We start from the raw sequence: 22,881 nt of genomic DNA on the forward strand, positions 1-22,881 counted from the left end.
AAATCTGACCCCACCCCCCACACAATTCACTCCCATCCTGCTACTTAACTCCTGAAGATGCCGACACTCAATTTGCAAAGATCTGTGGTGCTGGCATCCTTCCATAGCTTTATTCACATGTCTGTGCTTAATATCTGCACTCAGACAGTCATTATCTGCTGACCATTCAGCAGCTGGTGATACAGGTAAGTCCGTGTTTGTCCTCAATTGAAAGCTACAAACTTGCATTTTCCAGGTGGAAGTGCTGGATAGTGAACAAAAGAAATCCTTCTGATTTCCTTCTCTACCCTGGGACATGAAGACCAGCTGTGGTGGCCAACTACTGCTGCCTAATATTGATTAACTTAGCACAATGTTTCTTGTCTGTTTGATTCAGTGGTGTATCATTCATTGCTCTTAGCTGATAATGCTGAGATGTGCGTTCAAAGACTTTGTCCGCCACTTTAATTGCTATAAAGTAAATGTATATAAGCCTAAAGAACTGTAGTAGTTAAACTGGAGAGTTTGCATTGACAATGATTTCAGTGTTCTGAAATGCATGTGGTGGTACAGAATTATTATATTTTAATTTAATTTGCTAGATTTGCTATAATCCTGAATGGCAATCCAGAATAAAATGGCAGTTGTATCTTGAAAGGACATGTACTTGTTTAAATCATTTCCCATTTTGAAATCTTGCAGTTCAGAACAAGTTGGTGTTCAAACTGTCTGAAGACAGAATTTTTACAATGTTTTCTGACCTCTTGTACATTTAGCAAAATTTCAGTAGAAATCCTGAGGAAATGGATAAAAGGCCATTTTACACTTGATGGGTAGGGCTTCTACTTTGGGTGTAATTAGGAATTTGTTCTCAAATGCACTTGTTCCTCAATTTGTATGTTTTGCACAAGTTTCTGCTCCAAGCTTATTTGCAGTTGTGATAGCCCGATGCCTTTCTTTTATTAATGCAGCTTAAAAATGGATTATCGCCAAAACTGAGGATTTTAATTGGAGTGTTAACCGCATCACCTGTGAATAACCTGATTTGAAATAGCAAAGTAACTTTAGCTTTTTTAAATGTAGTCATTTGGCAATTTTGTTAGTTTATATCTATCAGTTAATTAGTATATTAAATATTTACTATTTAAATGCAATTAAAAGATGCCTTTATGCCTAAAGAAAATAAATGCTTGATTTTAAGAGCCTCTTTGTTAGCCTGCAAATGGGCATAATTAATGGAAACTTGCCATGGTGATTAATTCACCTGGGGGCAGGGCCAGCTTTGTGGGCAGGGCTGTCTTCCGCACAAATTTTAAACTAGGGCAAAAGATTGTGGAGCCTCAATTTGCATTTGAGGTAATTTGCACTTTAAAATTCTTTCTTTTTTGTTTTTATGTTGATTTTGCCCATTTTGCATGAATAGCACGACCTAGAAAGGACTCCCAGTAAAGTTTTCTCTATAATTCTACTCTGCTTTTATAACAATTATTGATGCAGTTATTTACAAGTTTATAAAACTCACCCAGAATTATTTCAATAGCCTGCTAATTTTTGGCTATTTTAAGTCATTAAAATTTTGGAGCCAGCAGGTTTACACCATACGCGTTTCCTGGAACTTTGTATTAATTAATTTTACAGCATCACTGATGTTGCGAAGTTCTTTTGATATCTTGCTGATGCTCAGAAGAGAACGGCACAGTGGCTCAGTGGTTAGCACTGCTGTCTCACAGCGCAAGCGACTCAGGTTTGATTCCAGCCTCGGGCAACTGTGTGGAGTTTGCATTTTCTCCCCAAGTCTGCATGGGTTCCCTCTGGGTGCTCCGGTTTCTTCCCACAGTCCAAAATGTGCAGGTTAGGTGAATTAGTCATGCTAAATTGCCCATAGAATTAGGTGCATTAGTCAGGGGGAATGGGTCTGTGTAGGTTACGCTTCGGAGGGTCGCTGTGGACTATTTGGGCTGAATGGCCTGTTTCCACGCTGTAGGGAATCTATCCTAAATTGCCCAAAGTGTTAGGTGCATTAGTCATAGGGAAATGGGTCTGAGTGGGTTACGCTTCGGAGCGTCGGTGTGCACTTGTTGGGCCAGATGGCCTGTTTCCATACTGGAAGGAATCTAATCATCAACAATGAAATGCATTATGTAAGCAGCAAGGGTTGGAATGCTAATTTTTGCACTCTTCTTGTGTTTTTGGCTCACTTCAAAAACTTGGTTGAGACTGCTCAAAACTCTTAAGTTGGAGTTCTGGAGCAGACTTTGTTTTACCTATGTGAACTGGATTCGAACTGAAGTCCCAGATGTTAAAGAACATGTACGAAACCTCCACACTATCCAGTTTTCTAGATTAGACTTTGTGTTGAAAGCAACATATTTCTTCATTAAAATTGTAACTCTTATCACTCCACTCCAACATTATAGTTCTGTGTAATCAAGACCTACAGGTAGGAAGTTAGAATCTGTGATATGCCTTAGGGCTACTCGTGTCAATTTGGAAAATGGTTCAAAGCAATACAAACCTGTACTCACAAATGTTTAGCATGATTTGAAATAGATAAGCCACCTGTTTAGACTTAGCTATTTGCATTTTGATAAATTCACAGAAACCTAATTAACCTGACTTTGCATGGAAGGCATGTTTTGCATATCACTGTTCAGAGGACCATATTTTTCACAGTTGAAACTCAATTTTGAAAAGTGAATGTTACATGGGATTACATACACAAATAATGTTCTAATCTTTTTCTCCACATAATTGGGCCTGTTCTGATGGACAGCTTTGTCTGCTGTGGTTATAATACCCCAAATAAGGCAAAAAATGTGACACTAAATTTACGTGATCAGTTTAGAATTTTTTATGGTTCTTGGTACAGTGATTGTATTGCCTTTTGTTAAGCTGTGGTATTCCAATACAGTATGCAGTGCAGTACTATATTGACCCATCTCAGACACACAATTACCAGGCAGTACATTTTTAGTTTAATTTCATCAGGGTTTAATTAGTATACAAATAAAACTTCCCTTATCTTTTTCTCCACCTAATTGGCCTGTCTTTGCTAATGTGTGAAATGTATGAAAGTGGGCTGTAATTAGGATGACCGTTTTCACCTTTTCCTTTCTAGTTTACAATTGCCTGAAGGTCTCAGAACCTTAAAACAGTGCTTTGGATTATTGCTTTGCAATCAGTCTGGTTATCCCATAGGCTTTATCATGAGCAGAAGGGCTTTGGGTGCTGCAAGTTCCCACTGTAAAGCAGGATCTTCATCCTTTTGCCCACTAAATGTTTATTGATTATCTCACTGTTCCACGCTCAGCTTCCAACAACTTAATATCAGGTGACAGTCGAGAGAGTTCTCTGAGTAATTAGAGTTGAGCATTGGGGGAACAATTAGGAGCCGAGTTATTAAACTTGATTTATCCTATTCTCTCCTGCACTGCTTGCTGGATATCAAGCCATCACATACTCGAGAAGGACCATGAACTCACGCTTGTTAGAAATTAGTGGGTATCCAATGACCTCCCATTATTTTTGTATTACATGAAGCTAGGCAACAACTTTCAGTTACAAGGTTAAAAATTTCAGAATCTTTAAGTTTGTCAAGGGGTTTAATTAGGCCAGTGTAAAGCATATGATGTGGCTTAGTGAGTAGAGGAAGTCTTTAAATGTTGCTGTCAGTTTTGCACAGGCATATTATCAGTCACTATGAAAAGTTTTAGTGCACAATAATAACAGTCAAGGGGAAGAAACTGTATATGATTAATGAGCATGTTATGTAAATGATGGCGATCTGGCATATGAACGAGTTCAAGAATGTCTTATCCACTTTTTGTGGATTTTGAAGAGTTTAATGCTTAATTCTAATAACGTAATCATTTTGTTTTTAATACTGCATATAAATATGTGTTCATTCCACAGAAGAGAGAGTGTTACTTGGAAAATCTGACTTGGAGATTTTTTTCATTGTTTAATTGCTTCTAGACACGTGACTCTATAAAGTACCTTTCTCCTGGCATGATGTTGTTGACAGCAAAGTCAGTTATATTGATACAAATGTCATTTCTGATGTTCAGATAACATAAATGAGTGAGCAATCTTTACAGAGACAAATTTGTATATGTTTTCTATGTAACGAAAGAGCCTTTGGCAGGAATTCAGGATAGCTGTCCTGAGGGACATTAGCCTGTATCTGCACTATACTGAAGTAATATAAGTCACAATTTGTCAAGTGCATAGCTAAAAGTTTTCAAAAGAAGTGACACAATTTTAATCTTCCTATTATTGCCTCTATGCTTGCAGAGTCTGCACATCTGCTTTTGGAGTTCATTGATGACATTTTTGGAATTTGTGAGCAACCTGCTAGCCAGGAAATCCTGTTTTACAAATAATCTGCAACTATATTCTTCAGCAAAATCAGAATGCTCTCTTATCCAGATCCTCCTTGGTTCAAATATTAAGAGAAACTTTACAGAACTTTACGTGGGGTGGCATGGTGGCTTAATGGTTTGCACTGCTGCCTCACAACACTGGGAACCCAGTTTGATTCCTGCCTTGGGTGACTATGTGGAGTTTGCACATTCTCCCTTTGTCTGCGTGGGTTTTCTCTGGGTGCTCCGGTTTCCTCCCACAGTCCAAAGATGTGCAGGTTAGATGAATTGCCCATCGGGTTAGGTGCAATAATCAGGGGTAAATGTAGAGAAATGGGTGGGTTACTTGGAGAGTTGGTGTGGATTTGTTGGGCTGAAGAGCCTGCTTCTCCTCTGTAAGGAATCTAATCTAGTCAGAACTAAGAAACTGATTTCCCAGCCTATAGATTGAAACTGAATTACTGTGACTTGGACAAGCCACAAGAATTTCTGACGAAGGACTATTGCAACTCTAATATACTAGAAAATACTTTTTGACAAGTGAGGATTTCTGAGATGCAGAATTTCTGCTAAATTAAAATAAAAGGAGCTATTCTCACATTTTACTGCAATTTCATCATGATTTTCAAAATTATTGCTTTGCCTTGATAAATCTTACTTTAACAAGTATAAAAATGTCAGAAAATGTAAAATTAAATGATTTATTCACCAAAAGGTGTTGCAGTGCAGAAACTTGAAGAATTAACAAAAATGTATCTGTAAAAAGTTGCAATACAGACTTAAAAACAGAAACTTTAGTCTGTTGTGTGTGATGGTCAGTTATTGACAGCTGGTTAGGTGTATGGTTTTCCTGATTTTGTGCTTCTTGTAAGCACTGCCCTCTGGTAGACGTATAGTTGACTATTCATCAACATTTTTGAACAGCAATCTGGAAATACACTACAAGCTATCAAACCAAAATATTTAACATGTAAAAGCAGATATTAGAATACAACATCTTCAAATTCTTAGAGGAAAGATGTCAAAGGACTGTTCTGACCATTTTTTAATCATGATAAATAGGACAAGTGTATTGGTGCATTTAGACTCATTCTGCTATTCAATACCGCCATGGCCCATCTGATTTTGACCATAACTCCATTTTACTGCCTGTCCCCTGTAACCATTAGCTGCTGTATAGATCAAAATTCTATTTAGCTGAGTCTTGAAAATACATTTCATTATACCTCATTGGCTTTTTAAATGGTGGAATATAGTTGTCCAATTTTTCTTTCTGGTCTAAGTGTAATTACTCTGGTTAAGTTGCAGAGTGTATGTAACAATCACCGGATGCTTCCAAAGATCTGCATAGACGAATGCATATGTTTAATGCACAAGGCATTTCTTGGGAAAGCTATCAAACAAAATTTGACATTAGTTTGTATGAAGGAATATTGCAGTGACAAAGAAAATTTAGCCAAAGAGGTAGGCTTTGAGCAACATCTTAAAGGAGGAGGGAGTGAAGCAAAGAGATTGAGAGAGGACATTCTAGAGCTTCATGCTGTGAAAACTTAAAACATGACTGCCAATGGCTTTTTTTCACTCAAGGGATGAGGGCATCTCTGGCTAGGCCAGCATTTATTCCCCTTCTTTAAATGCTTAGAGGGCAGTTAAGACTCAACCACATGTCTGCAATCACATGTAGGCCAGACCAGGTAAGACTGACAGATTGCCATCCCTAAATGGCATTAGTTAACCAGGTGGGCACTTTCAACCATCGACGATGGTTTCATGATCATCATTACACTCTTAATTCCAGATTCTTTTTATTGAATTCAAATCCAACCATCTGCTATGGTGGAATTTGAACCTGGGTCCTCAAAACATTCGTTGAGTTTCTGAGTTAAAAGTCTGGTGGCTATTGCTTCCCCTTGAAAGAGGAGTAGAGCAAATAAAATTGTGGATGCAAAAGAGACATGAATTAAAGGAACATAATTGTAGTCTCAGAATTGTAGAACTGCCGGAAATTACTGATAGATTGAGGGAAATAGCCATTTTCCAAATACACCCTGGAAAAAATACATCTTTATGAAGTGATAGATTGATAGTCATCAGATTAGTTATTCCTCATTACATGAAAGCAATGGACATGTATTGCATCAGTAAATTTGTGTTAAATTTAATTTTCAAGGAAGTTGCATGCAAGAGTCTTGTGCCTTTACTATACATTAGACCTGCTAATTTTTATGTATTAATGTAGCACCATCCAAAAAAGGTGGGAGGTGAGAGGAAAAGTAAAATTTCCAACCTCCAACAGTCTTATTTTATTTTAATGTAGTTTATCTTCTGTGTTATGCAGCACTATTCTCTTAACTGTTTTTAACTCTTAATTGGAGTCTGTTTTGACAAGTTCCCAAATGAATGAGGGGAAATGAGGAGATTAAATTGTACTCTGAGAACTTGGAAGATCATATCAAAGACCTTTTGTTTTATTTTAGTGATTAGACAATGAGTCACTGTGGGATTTAGCCAGACAGATAAATTATTCAAAACTTATTTTAAAATAAATTTGTATTTTTGTGGATTGGTTTATTGGTCCAGTATTCCTATATCTGCATTTCCTGAGACTAACATTTTGAATAAATAATGTTTTTAAAACTGGTTAAGCTGATTTCTGGTTTATAAGAGGTATTGACAGTCATATTCACTTTGGCAAACTTTGAAAGTGCTAAGAATTAAATTCAAAGTTTTTTTGCATTTGATGAAGTGCCACATTAAAGGTTATTGTGGAAAATAAGAGCTCAGGTTGTAGTAGATAACGCATTGGCATGTTTAGAAGATTGGCTAGAACAGGAGGACCGAATGGGTCTTTTTTAGACTGGCTGGGTGTCATGAGTGGTTTACCACAGGGGTAGGTGCTGGACCGCAACTCTTACAATTTATATAAATGGTTTGGATGAAGGAACTGAAGATATTGTAGCTAAATTTGCTGATGGCACAAAGATAGGTGAGAAAATGAGTTATGAAAAGGACATATGGGCCCTATGAAGTGATATGGATAAGATAAGTGAGTGGGTAAAGATCTGGCAAATGGACTACAATGTGGGAAAGTGTGAAATTGATTATTTTGGCAGAATTTTTTTTTTTAAAAGACATATTACCGAAATGAGATTTCAAACAATTCTGAGACATGGTCACTTTCACTCCGCTCCCTACCCTCACATACAGAGTAATTTGAATCAAGTCATCAACAATTGTTTGCTTTAGAACGGTTTGTTGCATTATATGTACAACTACCTTTTGGAGGAAAATTGTAGCAAGTACAGCTTTCCCATTTTAAACTCATGCATGTAACAAGTAAGCAGATGTGAAGCTGGATTTAAGCAACTACAGGTTTTGGTTTTGCAAGTAATTTATCACTTTAAAATGGATGTCATTCACTCCGCTTTTAATGGGCCATCTTCCCTTTCATTGAAGAATTGCAACCATAAATTTAATTAATATAGTATTAATAGATTTATTCATCATAGCTATTCCAACACCTGTTTTTATACTGGTTTGATGGCTGTACCAACCTTTACCCCAGAAGCAGTTATGGAAATTTGTAATTTTTAAACAATGTCTATTAAATCTGTAATTATTCTTAAAAAAGTTTGGAAAGTATTGTTAAGAGTTTGCTTTAATTGTAAATCAATCAGTTATTATTTTCGTAATAATAAATAACTGGTTCATGTGACTTTTTGACTTTACCTGATAGCAATAAATATAATTAAGAAATTTAAGAAAGTGAGTGTGTGGTTGATAAAGCAGGAAAGTTGGGGGGTGAAGGTGATCAGTGCACCTAAGAAAGACACACAGATAGCAGAGCAAAACAGAAATGGAATACAAGAATTATCATGTAATCAAGCACAAATCATTTGTAAAGATTAGATTTTTTGTTTGACAGAAAGAGGTAGAAGCCCTTAGAGCTCCTGTGTAAGCTAGCCGAAAAGGTTTAAAACTTAGAAAGATGGTGAATAGCTTAAAGATGCTATAGAGCTGTGTTTCTCCAGAAGTGAACAAGTAATGAACTGATCTGTTATTATTTGTTTGGTTGAAAAGGAACCGTGAGGTCGTTCATGTCCCAAGGGAGAGAGAATTCATAAAAGTATATTTTGTTGATGATAATCATATCTGTGAACTTCAAAGGTGAAGATTTTGCCAGTTGAACCCCTGATCTGTCTGATCTGAATAAAGAACAGCATATTGTGGAAATCTGCAGGAACATAGTGACATGTTTATGTGGGAAGTGATGTGGATGCTTGTCCATTAAGACATAAATTTTTCATGTATCAACTGTTTTAAAGTGAAATTTATCCTTCTTATTTGAAGGTTCATTCACCTGTCATTTCATGTATATTTATGTTAATTCTGATTTATATTAAAGTACAAGTTGCAAAAAAAAAGAAACATTTTTGGTGGTTTTTTCTTGGGGGTTATTTGTTAGTTTGCTTTTTTGGTTTGCAGTTCCCCAGAGGTCACTGACAAGTGAGACAAAATAAAATCATGAAATCTGAGAGTTTCAGAAAAATAAAGACATTGGTTTTGTATGTTTTTCTGATTTGAGGCAATTTTAGTAATGTTATTTTGGTTTCTTAGTTAATGGAGATTTTATTTGGAGCTGTGTGCTAGTTAATTCACCTAAGCAACACAAAGGGAAATCTATTGGTAGGGTGTTAAGGATAATTAGATCAACCAGGTATGGTAGGATTTAATAGTTTTAATGTTGTTGTAATTTCCTCAAGCACTTAAATGATGTTTCTCATTCTTATGAGTTATTTAGAAACAAGAAAATGCATGTTTTGACTTCAAAATAATTTGACTGATTCAGGAATGGCAGTGCACTCCTGGAAGTTCCTCTTTCTATATTTGGCTGCAGTAATTGAAATATGAGGGTGGAAGAAAGCTGATGTATGTTATAATCATTATTCTGGCATCAGTGTAGAATTGTTTGCAATAAGCATAAAATTTGCTTGATTAAAATCATAATATATGGAAGGAATGGTATCTAAAGATCAACATTAAGGTGACTGGCTGAAGAACTACAAGATGACATGAGGAAATATTCTTATTAGGCACTGTGTGGTTAGGATATGGAATGTACAGCATGATGGATGATGGAAACAAATTCAGTCATGGCTTTCGAAAGAGAATTGTATAAACAGAAGATTTTTTTAAAATGTAAAATTATAGGGAAAAGGGCTGGGGAGAATTAGTACTGAACTTCTTTTGCAGAGACCAGACTTGTGCTCAATAAGCTAAGTGGCCCCCTTCTGTGCTGTAGCCTTTCTATGATACCTAAGAATGTTTATGATTAGCAGACTAATTTCAGCAGTATTCTCCACATGATGTTTCCCACTCTGGCAATGAAAGAAATCAGGCTCCCAGAAGAGTCAAAGAATTAGATGGTGATATTTTAGAACATATTTTACTGAATTCACAGGTTTGTCTTAAAGTAACTGTCTTTTGAAATAATTTCAAAATGCATGCATCAAAACTCTCTACTTTCTCTGCATTACCAGCATTATTCACTTTGTTATAGTTTTTGAAAACTATTTTTCAGATTTGATTCTTTAACTAGGTGTACAGATAGAAAGTGTTTGATTTTTGTTCCTACATCCCTCCTACACAGAGGCCATCTCCATAGAATAATATTTCTCCTCTTTTTGCACTCTTCCAATTAAAGTTGAGGTCAGGTTTTGTGTATTGAATTCTTTCTGTTGCTTCAGCCTAGTCTCTTTCATTTTATAACACTTTTCACAATTATACACCAATTCAAGTACTTGGTGACCTGAGGAGACATTAACTTGTGTATTAGCATTTATTGCATTTTAGTAACTGGACAAACCATGTTTAAATGATTCTGACTTCAGTGGTCTAATTCTGAACTCTTGAATTGAAGAACGGGGAATTTGTGTTAATTTTCTTGAGGTAACGCTGAAGAGTTCAATATGGAAAATTGTGATGCTTTACATTGTTAAATTCCTTGTTACCTGTGAATAATAATGAACTCTGTTAATAACGTCTTGTTCAGGAAAACATGAATACAGTATTTATTCCTTACCATATTTTGGTTCAATGTGACAATACATATATTTCTTTAAAATTGCTTTATGTACTAATCCAGGGACACATGTATGTTAAACAAATTTAAGCTGCCTAATATAGTGAGGATATGGTTTTGTCACTTTAAGAAACCTAGACTTTAACTGAAAATATTCTTCTATGTGAGAAATTAAAATGATCTGATGGCTTGTTCTGTCTGTTTCAGAGTCTCTCAGAAGCAAACATGGAGCTAAGAAGAAAAGATCAATTTCTACGTCAGTTGAACAAAAATCTAGCCCAGCTGGAACAGGACAAGTATCAACTTGAGGAGAGCATCCATGATGCAGAAAATGCCCTCTGCAAGGCAGCAAAGTGAGTATGGAGCTTTGGTGGGGGTTGGGGGGGACGTTGGTGGTGGCAAAACCTAAGCAAGCTAGGATCAATTCATGATTTGGAGATGCCGGTGTTGGACTGGGGTGTACAAAGTTAAAAATCACACAACACCAGGTTATAGTCCAACAGGTTTAATTGGAAGCACACTAGCTTTCGGAGCGACGCTCCTTCATCAGGTGATAGTCAGGATCAATTCAGGTACTCAAAGTTTTAGTCAAATAATGAGGGTAAAGGTTAAAACAAATCATGGAATCCCCCTTCAGAATTACAAATCCAGTGATCCTCTCCTCTGAAAGGATTTCTGAAACTGCAACCTTGCAGAAGTATAAACTTTAAAGGTAATCTTATTAATTGAATCAAATGGTGATCCATTGGTGATGCAATGTGCTTTATTGCATATACCATCAGCAATTAGTTAGATTAGATTAGATTAGATTAGATTAGATTAGATTAGATTAGATTACTTACAGTGTGGAAACAGGCCCTTCGGCCCAACAAGTCCACACCGACCCGCCGAAGCACAACCCACCCATACCCCTACATTTACCCCTTTAACCTAACACTACGGGTAATTTAGCATGGCCAATTCACCTGACCCGCACATCTTTGTGACTGTGGGAGGAAACCGGAGCACCCGGAGGAAACCCACGCAGACACGGGGAGAATGTGCAAACTCCACACAGTCAGTCGCCTGAGTCGGGATTTGAACCCGGGTCTCTGGCGCTGTGAGGCAGCAGTGCTAACCACTGTGCCACCGTGCCGCCCAAGTGTTCTTTAATTTGCTAAAATGCAAGGTAGTTGATTTTTGCACCTTTCACCTGCCATCAAGGTGGCTGGTACCAGCCTTCGAATGGTGTCAATTGCATTGCCCTCATTGTTAACACCAAAATGGTGGCCATTTGAACAGCCCAACTGTGTGGTGTCCGGAAGCCCTGTTTTGTTTCTGGTTACAGATCCCTTTTTCACATTTGGAAATCAGAACTCCAGTGGTACAAATAGAACTCTGGGTTGGCAGTTTAGGTTGGATGTGGTCGACTGCGTTTCTCCAATAAGTTTCTTAGAATTGAAGAAGCTTCAAAAGTACATGTTGAATTTTTGTGGGCCACTAAGGAATAAGTTTGCATTCCCAGTCCCCACAGCTATAATGCCAACCACTGTTCTACCCACCACAATTGCAGCCTCCTAATTCTATTTGCTTAACTAGCCAGTGACTATTAAATTGGGGTGGCTCTTTCACGGTATTGCTGCACATTGAACTTTGGATGTTGTATCTGTATTTGAAGGAGCTCTTAATATTCATTTACATTTTTATTCCTAACAAAAAGTAAATAAGAACAAATTATTGTAATGTAATTGTGCATTTGTAGCTTTAGTTATAGGTTTGTATAATTATGAATTATACTTTGTCAATTAATGTAGTAATCCAACCACTTTAATTAAAATACATTCCTAAAGGTTTGAAGAGATAAAATAACTCAATTAACAGAACAAATATCAGTTAATGTAAACACACTTTCTGTTGTGTCAACAGTGCTTTGACTCAGAACAAGGTAAAAGCAGTCTTTCAGAAATTCAAATAATTAAGCCTCCTGTCAAATGGATGTAAACATTTGAAAGAGGCTAGGGTTATTTCAAAAGATATGTGGACAAGATATATAAGGATGCAGATGATGAATGTGATTGTCTCATTACTATATAGATAATTGTTCAGTATTTTTGCACGACTTGGCTTCTTTGAATTTTCAGGTATTATACACAATTTTTTAAATGCATGACAAGGCAATTAGAAAGGAAAGTCTGTCCTTTTAAACTAAGGCCAACTTGTGTTTTTTTAATTATAGTTTTTGTGAGTCATAAAGTCTTACTGGAAACTATTTGATGAGAACTGGTACTTTAGCTATTATAAATAATCATTCTTCTTATTGCTAGGATATTTTGTCACATTTGTTTATTTAACAAGTTGCCACACGTAATTAATTGTTTGCAAAATTATATTATAGTTTTATATGAGGCATATGTATATTCAAGTCTATCTTGCTTTGGAATTTCAGGCATTTTACTAAATAGATACTTCTTAAGTGTACATTATTCATGACATAACTTAATTGCACAAATATTGGTTTTTCAATGCACTGAAATCCTATTGCACAAAGTAGAAGTTTAAGATGGCCTACAATCATGTGCTATTGCAATTAATCATTTATATATTTAATGCACAAAATTCTGCTATTTTTCTCTAAATTTAATAGAATAACATTTTTTCTAGAATTAAGATGTTTTTGTTATAAGCTATTTATTACTCTGAATGAAGAACATCAAATTACAATTTTTCCTTCCATTCATATTTAGATAAAATCTGTATTTTTCTCACACAGAGACAGAGAAAACTTGGTCAGATACATGAAAGGTGTGGATGATGCCTTGAAGCAGGTAGTGTAAATTTATTTTGAATTTATTGCTTACTGATGATACAGTTTACAAAGCAAACATATACATATCAGGAAGATGATACTTTGTTCTTATATATAAAAAAAGAAACATTGTAGACTGTGCATTTCACAGAACAGTTTCATGAGATAATTTTTGAGATTTACTTTATACCTAGGACCTAGGTTTCAATTCAGCATGGTCCACTTAAGCAGCTTCCAGAATAGACTTTACCCAAAAACGCTCATGCTTCACTAGTGCACCTTTCTTTCCCACGCCACACATACTTCTGGCTGTTTTGAAGCCAATTAGCAGCAAATTAAGTATCTCTTCTCTTGTCCATAAAGCACCCTAAGGGACATGATTTTGGGCAGCTTGTGTTCAGTCATTTATGGATGCGAATCCATCAGAAGAAATTTCCCGTAAGTTGGAATTAATTAGTATCAGAACAGGCATGAGAGTAAACGGTGTAGGAAGTAAAATGTCATAGTAGTGAAGTAAGGTGTGCTTTTCTGAGTTTGGGTTAAGTCCATTATTGGAACAGCATCTGTCTGTGTAAAAACCCAAATTAGGAAATCTTGATATTCCTGATAGCTGCATTGCAGAAACATGTTTTATTTTTTAACAGTACAGCAAACAATAACATATGTCTTGAAGCTAGAAAGTTCATAAAGGAAGGCAAAGAGTCAAACAATCGAAGACTTCAATGAGTTTATTTAAATTTAACTTCAGGCTTATCACAATGTTCCGTGACTATAACAACTGTAACACAGATTACATATTTTGTCAAATAGAATGAGTATTGAACTGATCAAATATCGTACAGGTATCAAGCAATCGAGAACATTGTATCTGTGCAGACAGAATTTCCATCACAACTTGAAGTCTCGATGACACCAGCAAAAAACAGAGGAAGCCCAGGGCCATTATTTAGGAAACCATGATTAGATTTCAAAAGTATTATAAGCCACTAATCTTCTTTAATGTGATTTGTATAAATTCCAAAAATGAAGCCTGCCTTCTGAATGTTGTTTTGAAGAACAATCTGGACATAAAAAGCACATTTCATGATGTCAGTCAATTTTCTATCTCATTTGATCTCCCACATGATAAAAAGAAAAGGAATGAACAACAAAATTTCAAATTTGGCAATCATTAATCCATGATTACTCTCCAGGGAAAATCTAATCAACATCATGCTTTAAAATCACTCCTGTCAGTGAAATCACTGTTTTTAAAAGTCTTCTCTCTCTCCCCTTCCCTTGAATTAGCATCCAGGGATGAGCAATAAATGCCGGCCTAGCCAACAGCACCCACATCCTATAAATGAATAAACAAGCACCAAATCTGTCAACAATCACATCAATGGATAATAGTAAAGTTCAATTACATCATTCACGGCATGATGTTACTTAAGATTTCATGAATATATATCTGAGATTATTAAATTACATCAATAAAATTGGAGGTTATATTAAAGAATGGGATGCATTCTTTAATTCCAGTGGTTCTGTGGTTGTAACACTGTGTTTATAAACAGTAGTGAATATGGTTTACTTAGTCATGAATGACATTGGGACTTGACTCCAAGTAACAGTGGTGTTCATGTTAACTGTGGTTAATGCCTGCAGATTTGGTTCCGAAAACCAAAGTGATATTTTAGTAAAACATATTTATTGAGTCACAAGTTTCATTTTCTCTGCATATAGAATGATGTTGCTGTCAATGTTCTGTGTTTAGAAAGCTAGTTTAAAATGGTTTTTCCGAAGGCACTCTCATTTACAATCTCTATTATGTATATCTTAAAGATGCTTACAAGAAAAGATAAGGTAGATAAAGATAAACTATGTCCATCAGTTGTGGATTCTAGAACCGGGGGATATAATATAAAAATTAGCATCAGTCTTTTGAGGAGCGATTTTAGGATGCAGTCTTACACACAAAGGGTTGTAGAGGTTTGGAACTCTATTCCACAAATGGCAGTCGATGCTAGATCAGTTAATTTTAAATCTGAGATAGATAAATTTTGTTTAACGAAGGTATTAAGGGATACGGGCCAAAGATATAGGTGGTGCAGTGGCTCCGTGGTTAGTACTGTTGCGCCAGCACTAGGGACCTAGGTTCAATTCCAGCCTTGGGTGACTGTGTGGAGTTTGCATGTTCTCCCTGTGACTGTGTGGGTTTCTGCTGGGTGCTCCAGTTTCCTCCCACAGTCCAAAGATGTGCAGGTTAGGTGGACTGGCCATGCTAAATTGTACTTGGTGTCCAGAGATGTGCAGGCTAGGAGGGATAACCATAGTAAATGTGAAAATAGGGTAGAGTAGGGGCTAGGTCAGAATGGGATGCTATTCGGAGGGTCGGTGTAGACTTAATGTGCTAAATGGCCTCTTTCTCACTGTAGAGGTTCTATTTTTTTAAAAAAAGTCAGGTATATGGAGTAAGGCTACAGATCAGCCATGACCTCATTAAACTTGAGTTCTTAATAGTGTTTTTGTTTTGCCTCTGCCAGCAGATCACAGGTTTTTGAGAAGGTTGGGAATGCATGTATTGTGATACACAAGGTAAAACAGTGATATGGAGCAGGTTGGATAAATCAAAGGGTCTAACTTTTTGTTATTGTTCTTATCTGGAAACTGTGCTATAGCCTTGACTACCCAGCCCCAAAACTGAATAGAGTAGCAGATCAAACCAAGATCTGAATATTTCAAACACAGCATAAGGTGTAACTGGGATTTTTTAAAATTGTAAAATGAAAGAAAAGTGAACAGATAAAACTATAACTTTTCTTAACAATTTATGTGTGTCTTGTAGCATACTGGTCCACATGAATTGACTTATTGTAGTAAAGGGACCTGCCTAGCTCTGTTAAAAAAGTGTACAATATATGTTTTCTAACTAAAATTAATTAAATCATTCAAAAAAAAGTTAGTCAGATTGTATAATTGAAGCAGATCAAAATAAAATAACCTGACAGCTTGTGAAATACCAAACAATTCCAGGCATTATAAGAACCAAAAACAGAAATTGCTGGAAAAATTCAGCAGGTTTGGCGGCATCCTTTATAGGTCAGAGCATCGAGTATAAGAGTTGGGAGGTCACGTTGCGGCTGTACAGGACATTGATTAGGCAACTTTGGAATGCTGCGTGCATTTCTGGTCTCCTTTCTATTGGAAGGATGTTGTGAAACTGGAAAGGGTTCAGAAAAGACTTACAAGGATGTTGCCAGGGTTGGAGGATTTGAGCTATTGGGAGAGGCTGGAATAGGCTGGGGTTGTTTTCCCTGGAGTGTCGAAGGTTGAGGGTGACCTTATGGAGACTTATAAAATCATGAGGGGCATGGATAGGACAGGTAGACAACGTTTTTTCCCTGGAGTGGGGGGATTCCAAAATTAGAGGGCATCGGTTTAGGGTGAGAGGGGAAAGATATAAAAGGGACCTAAGGGGCAACTTTTTCACGCAGAGGATGGTGTGTGTATGGAATGAGATGCCAGAGGAAGTGGTGGAAGCTCGTACAATTGCAACATTTTAAAAGGCATCTGGGTGGGTATATGAATAGGAAGGGTTTAGAGGGATATGGGCCAAGTGCTGGCAAATGGCACTAGATTAGGTTGGGATAACTGGTCGGCATGGACTAGTTGGACCAAACAATCTGTTTCCGTGCTATACATCTTTATGACTCTATAACTGTATCTGAGAAGAGAAATCAGAGTTAACGTTTTGGGTCTGGTGACCCTTCCTCAGACTGCTTTACATTTCCTAGAATTGCTGTTTTTGTTTCTGATTTGTATATGATCTGCAGTTATTTCAGTTTTTATCAAGGCATTATAAGACTAATTGTAACTGGAAGGGTAATTGGTTTTTATCCATGCTTTTCTATGACACATTTGCAAATTAGTTTGACATTTTCAGGAAAATGTTTTCCTTTGGAAATAAGTGATAGCCTGTTTTGAATGCCATCAGCTCAAATATTTACTACAACCTAATTCAGTAATCATTTTATTTGTATATAATTGGAAAGCTAATTTTGTGTAGCAGAGAGAAATAGAATCCTGGTGACAGTCAGCAAATAAAGCAAAGCAAACTAAAAATTGACTTTGCCTAGATCATGTCAGGGCTAACAATCTGGGAAGATATGGCTAAATTACATTGTGAACATTTTTCCAATAATCAATTTGTAAGATATGCAGGTGTTAGATATTTAAAGTAACTGTCATAATCAAACAGCTGTACTCTTCAGTGTGTCATCAGTTGGTTTGCTTCATGTCATTCTGACCTACTCAAAATTGGGATTTTTTTTAACTGCAGAGAGATTGGAAAAACCTTGATGGATCAAAGCTGTGCTTTTACAGAACAGCTGGGTAGTACACGATGTCTTGGGTCAATTTTACAGCATTCAGACATGCCTCCATCTCATTGAGGAAAAGAATTGAAACTACTTGAACTATTTAAGGAATGATTGGATATGCAGGATAGTAATATTACCAGTATTATTGGAGTCTGTTGTCACGTCGCAGTGTAGTAATGGGGGATAAAGTTATAAGATATGCTATCACTGTATTTAACAATGTTCTTCTACTCCAAATTGTTAAAGGTAGCCTGGTCCGTTGTTCTACCCTTTATACCTTTTTTGCATACTGTAACTCACCAGAAATCTTGATGCTGTAATGTTGGTAACATTGAGTAGCACACTCTATATTCACTTTGCAAATCAGCTTATTCTTTCATGTACTTATATATGCAATTATTTAGTTTCATGGAGAAATGCTCAGCAATAATTCTGCCTGTTGTACTTTAATATTCCTGTCTGAAGTTCAAGAAAGGCTACTTAATGCAGAATAGAAGTGAGGAATACTTCTTCATTCTGAAATTTTATAACATTTTAACTTACCTGAAAGCTTGGGAGCATAGAAGCCTGAGGATTTTCATTGGCCATTTTGACCTTTTGACCCCACTTTGCTATTCCGTAAAATCATTTCTTATTCATCTGACTGCAGCCTAAATTCTACCTTTTGTCTGCCACCCAATGAACCATGGCTTTCTTTTCTATCAAAAGTCTATTGACCTCAAAGTCTTGAAAAAATTCAATGACCCAGCCTCCGCTGCTTTCTGGGTAAGATAATGCCTCAGACTAACTATCTCTGAGACAAAAAGGGGGAGATCTCGTTCTTTCAAATTGTGTCACCTACTTCTAATGTTCACAGAGAGAAACCTAGAAAATAGGAGCAGTTGTAGGCTGTTCAGCACTTAAGCCTGCTCCCCCCATTAATTTGATCATGGCTGATCATCCAATAGTCCCTGCTTTCCACTTTCTCCAATATTTTTGATCCATTTAGGCATAAGAACAATAAGTAACAATTTCTTAAAAAAAAACAGTATTTTGGCTACAACCATTTTCCATGATAGACAATTCCACAAGTTCAGCACTGTGTCAAGAAATTTTTTTTCATATTCAGGTCTAAATGGACTACCTTGTATCCTTAAACTGTGACCTTGATTTTAGACTACCCAGTCATTGGAAAATCCTTTCTCCATTTATCCTTTCTACTCCATTTACAATTTAATAGGTTTCCATGTGATCCAACTTCATCTTTCTAAACTCTAGTGAATATAATCCGAACTGATCCAGACTGCTTTCATATTGGAAGAGGTATAATCGCAGGATTCAGTCTAGTGAACATCTGTTGCACTCCTTCCATAGCCAGAACATCATCCTTCAGATAAGAAGACCAAAACTACATACGATACTGTCAAAAACCTAGAGACTGAAAGTCTTATGTACTGTTGGTGTGGTCTCACCAAGGTCCTATACAATTGTAGCAAGACATTGTTGCTCCTGTACTTGAATTCTGTTGCTATGAAGGCCAATATATTATTTGCTGCCTTCACTGCTTGCTGCACCTGCATGCTTATTTTTAGCGACTTGTGTACTAGTCTTGTTGCATATCTCTTTTCCAAATTTATCTTAATTTGCATAATCTGCCAAATACCTGTTTTTTTCTACACAAATGGGTAACATCATATTTATCCACATTTTATTACATCTGCCATGCATTTGCTCACTCATTCAACTTCTCCAAATCATTGTGCATCCTCTTCACAATTCACCCTCCACCCAACGTTTGTGTTGTCTGCGAAGTTGGAGATATTTAATATAGTTTTCTCATCTAAATCGCATACACATATATACATATACACACACAATATATTATGTGTGTGTGTGTAGATATTTATATATAGCAAATAGCTGGGTCCACGGATTAAACCCTGTGGTATCCCACTAGTCCTCGGCTGGCATTCAGAAATATGATACGTTTATTTCTACTCTTTGTTTCAAACCAGTCTGCCAAACAATTCTCTATCCATGTCAGTACACAATTCCCAATCCCATATGCTTTAATTTTATGTCTTTGTGGGACCCTATCAAAAGCCTCTGAAAATCCAAGTAAAACTACATTAATTGGCTTCCCCTTGTCAAGTCTACGAATTACATCCTTAAAAAATTTCAGTAGATTCGTTAAGCATGATTTCCATTTCATAAATCCATCCTAATTCTGTCCAATCCTGTCACTGTCACATATTGTCCCGTCATCTGACTTGTTAAGTCCCCTCAGGATCTTGGATGTTTCAATAAGGGCATCTCTCATTCTCCTAAGCTCCAAAGCTGTTCATTTTTTTTTTACTTTCTAAGTTGTGCACCCACCTGACAAATTGTGGCTCAAATCACTTATATTATGACATCCTCCAATATTGTGTATGGTCCAGATCTCCTTCTTTATAAACTTCAGCTTTTCAATATTAGAAGTCCGACAACACCTGCTTATAATCCATCAGGTTTATTTGAAATCACAAGATCTTGGAGCAGCACTTCTGATTTCAAAATAACCCTTTGGACTATAACCTGGTGTCACATGACTTCTAACTTTGTCCACCCTAGCCCAACATGAGCATCTCCATATCATGGCTTTTCAGTATTAAGTTATGCTGTTGACGATGAAATTTAGTGTGAGTCATATTTCAATCTCACTTAAGTCAATGTAACTTGTTATTTCATCTTGTAACATTTGAGATGAATTGAACAGAAACTCATTGGTTGCATTTAAATTTGTAAGGAGTGTAAGTATTGATTCTCACTCAGCCAGCTCTACAATGGCATTTTACTGAACACATGTGACTTTAAAGATTGTAGAGAGAAAATCAGTTATTCCATAGAATTCCATAGAATCCCTACAATGTGAAAGCAGGCCAATTGGCTCATCGAGTCCACATTGACCCTCCAAAGAGCTTCCCATCCAGTACCATATTCCTGCATTCCTCATGGCTAATCCACCTAGCCTACACATCTTTGACACTATGGGCAATGTGGCATGGTCAATCCACCTAATCTGCACATCTTTGGACTGTGAGAGGGAAAATGGAGCACCCAGAGGAAACCCACACAGACACAAGGTGAATGCTGAAACGCCGTACAGATAGTCATCGGAGGGTGGAATCAAATCCCAGTCCCTGGCACTGTGAGGTAGCAGTGCTGATCACTGAGCTACCATGCCATCCTTCAGCACCGTTCTGCCCCAGTTATCAGGGTTGAACTTGAGCAATCAACAGATAAAGGAGTTTTGTGTTAAGTTACAGCAAATAAACGATACCAGTCTATATTAGTACAAAAGGTGAGTAATACAATATAATAGAATTTCTAGTTACGATTAACTAATCTGCTCAAACACTCCATCTTCTTTGAAGCAATGATGGCTGCAGTCTCAAAAGTAAAGCTAAGTTTTTAGTATTGGAATGTCATTGTCATTCTGGTAATAATTTGTTGGATTAGTACTGTGATCATGTTTATCATTTGACCAATATTAAATTGTTTTATATTTTGTAAAGCTTTAGTAGATAAAGCAATACCAAGTCAGTACAGCACTGAGTCATGTATATGTTGAATGGGATGTTGTCCCATGTGGTATCATAAAATAGGCCTTGGGCTGTTGCATGTGAATTCTTAGAGTGCAAATGTGCAGTTGTTCCCATTTGTAGTGTAGACTTTAAGGCTAAATCCATGTGGAGCATAAGGATTACAGCACTCCTAAGCTGAATAATTTACTACTTTTCCTTCATCCCTGCTCTATTTAGCAATGGAAATACTGTTATATTGACTGGTAAATTCAAACCTTGATCACCTGAACATCTCATTACAGCTCCTTTTAAGGACCACTATTCATTTGTAATAATAATTGATTGTAAAACAGCCTGTCAGGTAATCTAATATCTGAAAATTAGAATTAATTGAGACATGGGCTGGCAACTACAGCCCTGGAATTTAAATCCGAGGTTTGACTAAACTTTTGCCCTCTGGCTTTCATTAGAAGGTAGGTTTTGCCAGGGCTGATTCAAGAGATCTTTGAAAGTAAAGGAAAATTGAGTATCTCTGCATTCAAGCCACCATTGCAGAGAATGAAGTTTCAGATATTCTGTGTCAATGGAGATTCCAGGTGCTGAAGTCATGTTACCATCCTACCATCCATAAGAAATCGTTTGTTGTCAGATTGAAGGGGATGTGGAGGGAGGAGGTGGTTGGTGGGAGGAGATATTTTCAGAGAACTGTGGGATGGAAAATTAAGAGTAATGCTCATGGAGGAAAAACTGATTACCCAAAACAAGGCTAAGCAAGCTGACCATTGCAGAAACAGCTCTGTAATATAAAAATCAAAATGATTGCAAGATTAATGTGCATTTCCTCTCCTCCCACCTTATCCCAGTTCCAACCTTCCAACTCGGCACTGCCCTCATGACCTGTCCTACCTGTGCATCTTCCTTCCCACCTATCCGCTCCAACCTCTTCTCTGACCTATCACCATTACCCCCACCTCCATCTACCTATTGCACACTCAGCTACCTTTTCCCAGCCCCACCCTCCTCTCATTTATCTCTCCACCCTCTTGGTTCACAAGCCTCATTCCTGATGAAGGGCTCTTACCTGAAATGTCGATTCTCCTGCTCCTCGGATGCTGCCTGACCTCCTGTGCTTTTCCAGCACCCCACTCTCGACTCTGATCTCCAGCATCTGCCGTCCTCACTTTCTGCTAGTTGTTTTTAAGAATAGTTGAGTGTAATATTTGAATTTGTGATGCACCTGAATAGGTAATCTCCGGGCTAAACTAATATTGGATTTCATGACTCATACTTTTGACGGGCAAGCTGCAAAAGCCTACTTAAATTGCAAGGAAAGGTCACCAGACCCGAAACGTTAACTTTGATATTCTTCACTTATGCTGAGCTTTTCCAGCAAGTTCTGTTTTTGTTTCTGGCTTACAGCATCCACAGTTCTTTTAGATTTTACTTAAACTGTGGGCTGCTACATTTCAATAATTAGAAGAGGGTGTGATTGCTGAAAGTCAAAAATCACACGAAAATGGGTTATAGTCCAGCAGGTTTATTTGGAATCACAAGCTTTCGGACCCCCACTACTTCCTCAAGTAGCAATGTGAGAGAGAAGGAGCGGGACTCTGAAAGCTTGTGGTTTCAAATAAACCTGTTGGGCTATGACCCAGTGTCATGTGATTTTTGACGTTGTCCACCTCAGTCCAACACCGGCACCTCCACATCATGATTGAAGAAAGCAGCAATCAGGACGGAGGAACAGTTGAAACATGTTAATTGGTTAATT

At 37.0% G+C, this 22,881-nt stretch overlaps 1 protein-coding gene across 7 annotated transcripts in view; it reads left to right on the forward strand.

The window, feature by feature from the left end:
- LOC122563582 (coiled-coil domain-containing protein 171-like) overlaps positions 1-22,881 on the forward strand; it is a 268,787-nt gene that overhangs the window by 196,840 nt on the left and 49,066 nt on the right. For all 7 annotated transcript variants that reach the window (XM_043717497.1, XM_043717514.1, XM_043717527.1 and 4 more), the window contains 2 exons: positions 10,630-10,775; positions 13,172-13,226. In XM_043717497.1, the coding sequence (XP_043573432.1) occupies positions 10,630-10,775; positions 13,172-13,226 (201 nt within the window). The remainder of the gene's footprint in view (positions 1-10,629; positions 10,776-13,171; positions 13,227-22,881) is intronic.

Source organism: Chiloscyllium plagiosum, chromosome 2 (assembly GCF_004010195.1).
Source record: "Chiloscyllium plagiosum isolate BGI_BamShark_2017 chromosome 2, ASM401019v2, whole genome shotgun sequence".
Taxonomy (NCBI): domain Eukaryota; kingdom Metazoa; phylum Chordata; class Chondrichthyes; order Orectolobiformes; family Hemiscylliidae; genus Chiloscyllium; species Chiloscyllium plagiosum.